This window comes from Orycteropus afer, unplaced genomic scaffold (assembly GCF_000298275.1).
Source record: "Orycteropus afer afer isolate SDZICR_OR568_19922 unplaced genomic scaffold, OryAfe1.0 scaffold00291, whole genome shotgun sequence".
NCBI classification, from domain to species: Eukaryota; Metazoa; Chordata; class Mammalia; order Tubulidentata; family Orycteropodidae; genus Orycteropus; species Orycteropus afer.
This window is the reverse complement of record NW_006921878.1, coordinates 3,145,577-3,154,737: the sequence shown is the minus strand read 5'-3', so window position 1 is coordinate 3,154,737 and position 9,161 is coordinate 3,145,577. Positions and strand designations below refer to the sequence as shown.

Below are 9,161 nucleotides of genomic sequence, written 5' to 3'. Positions count from 1 at the left end.
AGGGAGAATGTCCCCATTTCACAGATAAGGAAACTGAGGCTCAGAGCAGTTAAAGGCATTGGTCCGAGGTGGCCCGGCAGCATGGCAGCAAAGCCGGGACTTGAGCCCAGGCCAGTCTGGTGCCATTCACACCTGGAATAGTGGCAGGGACTCAACCCCTGTGCGGGGGCCCTAGGAAGACCCCACTATTTGCCCGGAGTGATGGGGAGCCTGGCAGGCGGACTCCAGTCACTGAGCTCCCCGTAGTCCAGGAGGTCCTGAGCAGCCACCTGGATGCAGTACCTGGCTCGCGGCCGGACAGTCCTGAGGGTGAAAGATGTGTCCTCAATGGGCCCCACCTGAGAGTAGAGAGGGGTTCACGTCACTTGGAACAAGGAAGTTAGAAGGTACCGTTGTACACAGGACAGCATGACATAGCTGTCTGTCCTCCCTTCTCCAGGGCTCTAGTCCCTCCTAAACAGCATCCTTTATATACCCCTCCTCCACGTCTGTGGCCCTTCCCCATCCTAACCTAGTCAGACTTCAGTGCTTGGCTGCAGAGCTGCCTCTTCCAGGAAGCCTTTCTGGGTCACACACCACCCCATGATGTCTCACCACTGAGTATAATCTCTCACAAGGACCTTTACCCCCAACAATCCCACTCCTCCTCCCAGGGCCTCAAACCAGAGCTTCTGACCCTGACCTTGGTGCTGCCCATCCCTCTCCTGCACAGCTTTGTCTTTTCCTGTTCTCTCTCTAGCCGTTTCTCTCTGTCCACACCGCTTCCCTCTCCTCCTAGGAACTGCTCCATTCCAGCCTCCAAAGGCATCTTTTTAACCCAAGACTGACCTCCTTTCCTCTACCTTAACTCTCCAATATGGAGATAAGGCTATTTAATGTGTTTAAAAATTATTATGCTGTAAATATATGTATATGTATGTATGTATACACACACACATATATATACATACATACATCTGGAGCTCTGGTAGCGTAGTGTCTAAGGCGTTAGACTGCTAACCATAAGGTTGGTGGTTCAAACCCACCAGCCACACTGCAGAAGGAAGATGAGGCAATCTACTTCTATATTTACCGCCTCAGAAACCCAAAGGTTTGCTATGAGTTGGAATCAACTCGATGGCAGTGAGTTTGGTTTGGTGTGTTATTAGTTGTTGTTAGTTGTCACTGAGGGAATTTTGCTTCACGGCTACCCCATGTGTACAGAGTAGCACTGTGCTCCAGAGGGTTTCCAAGGCAGTGATCCTGTGGCAGCAGACTGCTAGGCCTTTCTTCAAGGCGCCTCTGAGTGGGTTGTTAATAGTCCCGTGCTTAACCATTTGCAGCACCCAGAGACTCCTTAAGTTTTAAAGCTAGATGATGTATGGTTGCACAGCTTTGACTACCCTCAAAGCCACTGAATTGTGTCTGCTTTACAAGGGTGACTTCTGTGGCTTGAGAGTTCTATGCTAATAAAAGAATTGGAACAATTAGAAAAAAACAGAAAGTTCCATAAAATTAAAGTCGGTTCCTGAATTGTACTCGCCACATTTCAACTGCTCAGCAGCCACACGTGGCTAGTGACTCCCGTCAGAGCGGCGGGGCAGCCCAGATGCAGAACGTTGCATTTGGACAGTGTTTGCTGTGAGGTATTGTCCAGTCAGCTCCAGTGCATATCACGACAGCGAAACACTGCCCAGTCCTGCTCCATCCTCACAATCTCTGCTCTGCCTGAGCCCATCACTGCAGCCACTGTGTTGATTGATCTCGTCCAGGAATTTCCCCTTTTTCCCTGACCCTCTACTTACCAAGCATCATGTCCTTCTCCAGGGACTGGTCCCTCCTGAGAACATGACCAAAGTACGTGAGACAAAGTCCAGCCATCCTCGCTTCTAAGGAGTATTCTGGCTGGACTTCCTCCAAGACAGATTTCTTCGTTCTTCAGTCCATGGTGTGTTCAGTATTCTTTGCCAACACCCTAATTCAAATGCATCCGTTCTTCTGCAGTCTTCTTTATTCTTGCCCAGCTTTGACATGCATATGAAGCAATTGAAAACACGGTGGCTTGGGTCAGGAGCACCTTAGTCTTCAAAGTGACATCTTTGCTCTTTAACACTTTAATAAGATCTTTTGCAGCATTGCCCAGTGCAATACATTGTTTGATTTCTTGACTGCTGCTTCCATGGGCATTGATTGTGCAGACAAGCAAAATGAAAGCCCCGACAATTTCAATCTTTTCTCCATTTCTCGGGATGTTGCTTATTGGTCCAGTTGTGAGGACTTTTGTTTTCTTTATGTTGAGGTGTAACCTACGCTGAAGGCTGGAGTCTCATCTTCATCAAGATGTGCTTCAAGTCCTGTTCCCTTTCAGCAAGCAAGTTGGCGATGAGCTTGAACCCTGCAAAGGCTCAGCTCCTCAGCCACGCGTTCAGGGTCTTGGGGACACAGCTGACAGCTCTCAGAAGCTCCTTTGTTTAAGTATATGTGTTTTTAATTGAGGTAAAATTCACACAGCATAAAAGGAACCATCTTAAAGTGTCCATTCAGTGACACTTAGTGCCTTTGCCATGTTGTACAACCATCACCTCTGTCTAGTTTTAGAACATTTTCAACACCTCAAAAGGAATGTCTGTGCCCATCAGCAGCCACTCCCTCTCTCTAATCCCTAGGCAACCACTAATCTACTTCCTGTCTCTATGGATTTTCCTACTCTGGACATTCCCTATCAAGGGAATCATGCAACGTGTTGTCATTTGTGTCTGATTTATTTCACTCAGCCTGATGTCTTCCAGATCCATCCATGCCATAGCATGTATCAGGACTTCATTCTTCTGCATGGCTGAATAATATTCTCTGGTATAAATGGACCACAAGTTGTTCATGCATTCACTAGTGGGTGGATGCTTGGGTCATTTCCACCTTTTGGCCATTGTGAATGAACACACTTGTACATGTATTTGCTTGAGTCCCTATTTTCAATTATTTGGGGTATGTACCTAAGAGTAGAATTGTTGGGCCATATGGAAAAAGAGGAAGCCCCTCAACAAAATGGATTAACACATTTTAACAATGGGTTCAAACATAGCAAGATTGTGAAGGTTGTGCAGGACTGGGCAGTGTTTTGTTCTGTTGTATGTAAGGTTGCTATGACTCAGAACTGACTGGATAGCACCTAATAACATGGACTTCATTCCTTTTGAGGGTTCAGTAATATTCCATTATATGGGTGGACCACATTGTGCTTATCTGTTCCTCTGTTGATAGACACTTGGATTGTCTCCACCGTTTGGCTACTGTGAATAGTGCTGCCATGAACACTGATGTGCGAGTCTCTGTGTATATTTATTTATGTTTCCATTTCTCTTGGGCAGAGACTAGGAGCAGAATTGCTGGCTTCCATTATTTTATGCACAAATCTGTCCTAGAAGAAGTACAGCTGGAATCCTTCTTAGAATAGAGGATGGCCAGACTTCATCTCACCTCCTTTGGTCACGTTGTCAGAAGGGACCAGTCCCTGGAGAAGGATATCATTTTTGGTAAAGTGGAGGGTCAGAGAAAAAGGGGAAGACCTTCAACAAGATGGACTGACACAGTGGCTGCAACGATGGGCTCAGGTATAGCAAGGATTGTGAGGCTGGTGCAGGACCGGGCGGCATTTTGGTCTGTTGCACACGGGGTCACTAAGAGTCAGAGCTGCCTCAACAGCACCTAACAACAACAACAAGTTATTTTACACACTGGTTACCCTGAAGTGCATGCAAGCCCCAGCACACCTCCAAACTTTGCACATGCTGTTCCCTCTACCCACCATGTCTGGTACCAACCCATCCACCCTTCCTGCCCTCCCCCTCATCCTCCTCACCTGCCGGAAATGGGCAGATCCGTGACGCTTGTAGCGGATCCGGTATTTGAGTATGAAGATCTCTGGGAAGGGCCAGGACCGGGGGGGCTCCCACTGCACACGCAACTGCTTCCCAGGGATGAGGCTCAGGCGGACACCCTCTGGAGGGTCCGATTTGACTGATGGACAAGCAGAAGGTCAGTTGAGGGGAGGGAAGTTTCATTCACTCATTCATTCAACCAACAAACATTTATTGAGCATCCACTAAGTGCTTGGTGCTGTCCCAGATGCTGGACACAGCACTGAACAAAACAGACCCAATCCCTGTCCCCCTGGAGCTTACAGTTCACCAGAGGAGAAGATAAGAAACAGGAAACAAGTCAATAGCTCAGAGAGAGTAGGCAAGAAAGCTTAAAATCGTGGGCTGGAGAGAGTGTTGAAATTTTTTTAGACATAATTCACATAATTCACAGCTCTGGTGGTGTAGTGCCTAAGGCATTTGACTGCTAACCAGAAGGCTGGTGGTTCAAACCCACCAGCCACTCCTCAGTAGGAAGACTGGGCAATCTACTTCAGTAGTGATACCGCCTTGGAAACCCAAGGAGGGGTCGCTATGAGTTGGATTTGACTCAACGGCAGTGAGTCTGGTTTTTTTTAGTGTACAATTCAGTGGTTTTTAGTACAATCACGAGTTTTGCAGCCCTCACTGCCACCTAATTCTGGAACATTTTCATCACCCACAAAAGAAACCTAAGATCATTAACAGTCACTTCTACTCCCCATTGCCCCTAAGCACTGGGCAACCACCAATCTACTCTCTATCTCTGTGGACTTGCTTTGTCTGGGGATTTCACATAAAGGAAATCATACAATATACTGTCCTCTGTGACTGGCTTCCTTTTCACAGCACAATATTGTCAAGGTTCATTCATGGTGTAGCATGTATCAGATCTCATTCCCCTTCATGGCTGAATGATATCCCATTGTGCAGAATGGACCACATTTTGTTTATCCATTCATCTATTGAGAGACACTTGAGTTGTTTCTAATTTTGGCTCTTATGAATAACACTGCTGTGAATATTCATGTACAAATTTTGACGTGACCATGTTTCAGTGTTATGTAGTAACTGATGTACGTGGTAACTACTCTGTTTAACTTTCTGAGGAACTGCCAAACTGTTTTCTAAAGTGGCTGCACCATTTTACATTCCCACCAGCAATGGCTAATGGTTTGCAAGTGGTAGTAGCATGCTTGAGGAAGGCCTCACTGAGGAGATGACCTCTGATCGGATACTTGAAGGAAGTGAGAGAGGAAGCCATGTGGGTGCCTGTGGGAAAAGCAGAACAGGCAGCAGAAATGGTACGTGCAAAGGCCCTGGGGCAGGACCAGGCTTGGTGAGTTGGAGGAACAGTGAGAAGGCCCATGGGGCTGGAGCAGAGTGATCAATGGGGAGAGAGGAAGAGGAGAGGACAAGGAGAGGGTGGGGCAGGTTGTGCAGGGCCCTGTGGGCCCAGGGAGGTTTTGGGCTTTTACTCTGAGGGAGGCAAGAGCCCTGGAGGGCTGTGAGTAGAGGAGGGAAGGGCCTTGATTCAGGTGCTCATGGGTGCCCTCTGGCTGCAGAAAGGGGAACAGCCTGGGGGCACAAGGGTGGAGCCAGGGGACTAGGGCAGAGGTGAGAGATGATGGAGCTGGACCAGGTGTAGGCAGAGGAGGGAGGAAGCGGTGGAGTCTGAATAGACTGTAAAGGTGAAGCCGACAGGACTAGTAGACAGTTGGGATGAGAGAGAATGGATGAACAGGAACATGATGGTGGCCCCCCATGCCCCCGCCCACCCCCACTCACTGATGTGCTCTGGAATGAAGGGCAGGAGGGTGCTGCTGACGCCCCTGGGGTGGATGGCCGTGACATTGAGCACGTAAGGCACCATGGAGAACATTTGCACGTCCGAGATGGCACAGCTGGGGGTTCCTGGTGTCGGCTGGAGGCAGGATCTGCTCTCCCCCTGTGCGGCCACACCAAGCCTGGCACAAGGTGGGTGCTGTGAGGCCTTGGGGCTGGCCTGTACCCTGCATGCCAAATGAAAGCCGGCAGGGAAGGGGGACACGGGGCAGTGACCCAGTGGGTGGAGTCCTGCGGTGGGCTCTGTGGCTTGTAAGGCTGTGTGACCCTGGAGAGTCGCTCACCCCAATATCACAGAGGCCACGCAACCTGGGGTTCATGTGTAACAAGCCACAGGGAGATGCTAGGGTCTTCAGATTCTAAAGTTTCTGGAATGTCAACATCCCAACTTTGGAATTCCAACATTCCAGAGTCCTACTGATTCCCAGATTCTGGAATCTGGGATGAGGGGCCTCCAGTTCTCCAGATTTCGGCAAACCCCAAGATTCCAGACCTTAGAATGTCAAGACTGTAGCTCAATACAGTCCATCCGAACTTTCCAGAATGTTCAAAACGTTCTATTTGCTCACTGTCCAACGTAGTGGCCACCAGCCAGGTGTGGCTGTTGAGTACTCATTCCATGGCTGGTGCTAAAGTGTGTAACTTTTAAAATAATTTAATTAAAAAAAAAAAACAAAAAAAACCCCACCTCACTGCCATTGAGTTGGTCCCAACTCATAGCAACCTCTCCCTGGGGTTTCCAAGGTGATATCACTACAGAAGTAGATTGCCCAACCTTCCTTCCGAGGAGTGGCTGGTGGGTTTGAACCTCTAGCCTTCTAGTTAGCAGTCAAATGCCTTAGGCACTAAGCTACTAGAGTTTTAAATTTAAAAACTGATACTTGATTCAGTTATCAGAAAACTTGGAAAAGCTGTTCAGAGCAAAACAGACACGTACACCTGTTTCTTCAACAAATTTTATGAAATCTAAATGAAACTATCGTGAGTTGAGTTGACCCTGGCTCATGGCGACCCTGTGTGTGTCAGGGTAGGACTGTGCCCTGGGGTTTTCAGCGGCTGATTTTTCAGAAGTAGATTGCCAGCCCTTTCTCCCAAGGCACCCAGCCTGTTCTCTGAGTTCTGGGGTCCCCAGGAAGCCCTGTGTCACCTCAGGTCCACTCCCCTCTCCCCTCCTGGCTCTCTGACCTGTATGTGGCGATGAAGGACGTGGGCCTGGTGGAGTCTGGAGCTGGAGGCTGGGTCCAGGAGCAGTCTATGGCAATGGGGTACCTGACGGCACGGCATTGCACCTTGAGGTGACCTGGACCTGCTGGGGGTCGCGGGAGGGAGAGGGAGGAGTGTGAGCTTCGATACACCCCAAAACTGGCAAAGTCCTACTGTGTGCCTGGCTCTGCCATGCTGCCCGCCAACGCCAGGCACACAGTAGGAGCCTAATACATGCGTGTGGAAGGGAAGAGGGAATTCATTGCTCTGGAGCCCACCGAGGCAGGAGTTATTAGCCCATTTTGGCGAAACTAAGATTCAAGGCCTGGGTGGCAAGAACTGGGGTGGGAGGGAGTTGTTAAACTGCATCTCTATTTTGTAACATTCTTGTGTTAAAAAGAGGCTCTGGTGGTATAGTGGTTAAGGCATTTGTCTGCTAACCAAAAGGTCAGTGGTTTGAACCCACCAGCCGCTCCATGGAAGAACGATGAAGCGGTCTGCTTTTGTAAAGATTCATAGGCTTAGAAACGCAACGGGGGTCGCTATGAGCCGGCATTCACTCAGTGGCAGCGAGTTCGGTTTTGCTTTGGTTTGTGTAAAAGCACATGACCCACACTCCCTGTTCCAAAACAAATGCCCACAATTAATATGTATTTCTGTCCCTGTCTGTGTTGCTCTTAGCTGCCGGCGCCCTGACTCGTGACGACCCCAGGCACCGGGCAACAAAACGCTGCTTGGTCCCGCACCCTCCCCAGGATCAGTTGTGGATTTAACCATTGGGGTCCAGGGGGTTTTCGTGGCCGATTTTTGGAAATGGATCACCAGGCCTTTCTTCCTAGTGTCCTAGTCTGGGCACTCCGTGGAAACCTGTTGAGCATCACGGCAACGTGTACGCCTCCACGGACAGACCAGCGATGGCTGCACACGAGTGCACCGACTGGGACTCGAACCACGTGGAAAGCAAGGATTCCACCAGTAAGCCCATCATTGCCCTCTTGTGCTGTTGTTAGTTGCCATCAAGTGCATTTGACTCCTGGTGGTCGTGACCCCATGGGGCAGAGTAGAACTGCCTCATAGACCTTTGCAGGCTGTCATCTTCATGGGGGCAGATTTCATCTTCATCTTCATGGTGGATTTGAACCACCAGCCTTCTGGTTAGCAGTCAAGTGCCACAGCCACTATGCTACCAGAGCTCCCTGTCTAGTTGATTCCAACTCATGGGGACTCTGTGAGTTACAGAACACATCTCCACAGGGTTTCCTTGGCTGTGATCCCTTTTTCTCCCCCCACGATTATGGGGTTTACTGAGGAAGTAACAGGCTACAGTCCAGGTTGACGAACATGCTCAGGACAGTGCTTTGACCGGGGCAGTCTCCCCTCTGCTGTGCCCGCTCTTTGGCTGTAATCTTAACGGAGGCAGACTGCCAGGCTTTCTTCTGTGTTGCGGTTGAAGGGGTGCCAACTGCCCACCTTCAGGTTAGTAGTCGGGGCAAACTGCTCCGGCTGGGGTCTTCATCTGTACCTATATCTGTATCCACATCTCTCTCTGTATCTACGCCTGTGATTTATCTAGGTCTGTCTTTTCCTCTCTGCATCCGTTTCTGGTCTGTGTAATGGGATAGTAACCTGTCCCACCAGTGTGAATACATTAGGTGTGTGAGTCGCGGCCCCACCCCAGACCTACCCAGACTTGATCCAGGAGGAAGGTCGGGTCAAGTCCCACCGCCTGAGGGACCCCCCCCACCCCCTTCCCCACCACGATCCCGATCCCGCGCACCTTCCCTTCTGTGGCTGCCCGACGCGCATTCGGCCCAGAGGGCCAAGACCAGGAGAAGCCTGGGGGTCATGCTGTTGGCGCTGCACTGCCTTCAGGGCCTGAAGCGGGACGCCCGCGCAGACCTGCTCACTCGGCCGATTCGCTGGAATGGTGTGTGGTCAGGCAAAGGGCTGGGATCGGCCCGGGGAAGCCCAGGCTGGGTCAGGGCCCCACTGGCCTCCCCTGGGACCTGACTCACTGCAGGGTTTGGAGAAGGGATCCGCAGCCCCTCACCTTAGCGGGTCCAGGGGCCAGAGGGGCGGTCTGGGGGTGGGGCCGGAATGTCCCGGGGGGCGGGGCAGAGGCTGGGAAGGGAGAAGTGGGGACCCAGTGGCCTTTCCCAGCAAGGCTGGTTCTTCCGTCCTGCCTTCCGGCTACAGCGTTGAGGGGGAAACCCCAGGGAGGGGGAGGAGGGGGTCAGG

General features: G+C 50.6%; 1 protein-coding gene across 1 annotated transcript; it reads right to left on the bottom strand.

The window, feature by feature from the left end:
* Positions 1-185: 185 nt before the first annotated feature.
* On the bottom strand, positions 186-8,770 carry EBI3 (Epstein-Barr virus induced 3). Its single transcript, XM_042782343.1, has 5 exons — positions 8,701-8,770; positions 6,906-7,026; positions 5,664-5,842; positions 3,839-3,996; positions 186-338 (listed from the first exon to the last, which is right to left on the bottom strand). The coding sequence occupies exons 1-5, from the start codon at positions 8,768-8,770 to the stop codon at positions 186-188; spliced, it is 681 nt and encodes a 226-aa protein (XP_042638277.1).
* Between the last annotated feature and the right edge of the window lie 391 nt (positions 8,771-9,161).

Excerpts from the sequence above, each read along its gene's own strand:
- EBI3 (XM_042782343.1), bottom strand. The coding sequence starts at position 8,770 with ATGACCCCCAGGCTTCTCCTGGTCTTGGCCCTCTGGGCCGAATGCGCG. Across the intron at positions 5,843-6,905 it reads TCCTTCATCGCCACATACAG|GCTTGGTGTGGCCGCACAGG; the intron begins GTCAGAGAGCCA and ends ACCTTGTGCCAG. Across the intron at positions 339-3,838 it reads GATCTGCCCATTTCCGGCAG|GTGGGGCCCATTGAGGACAC; the intron begins GTGAGGAGGATG and ends CTCTACTCTCAG.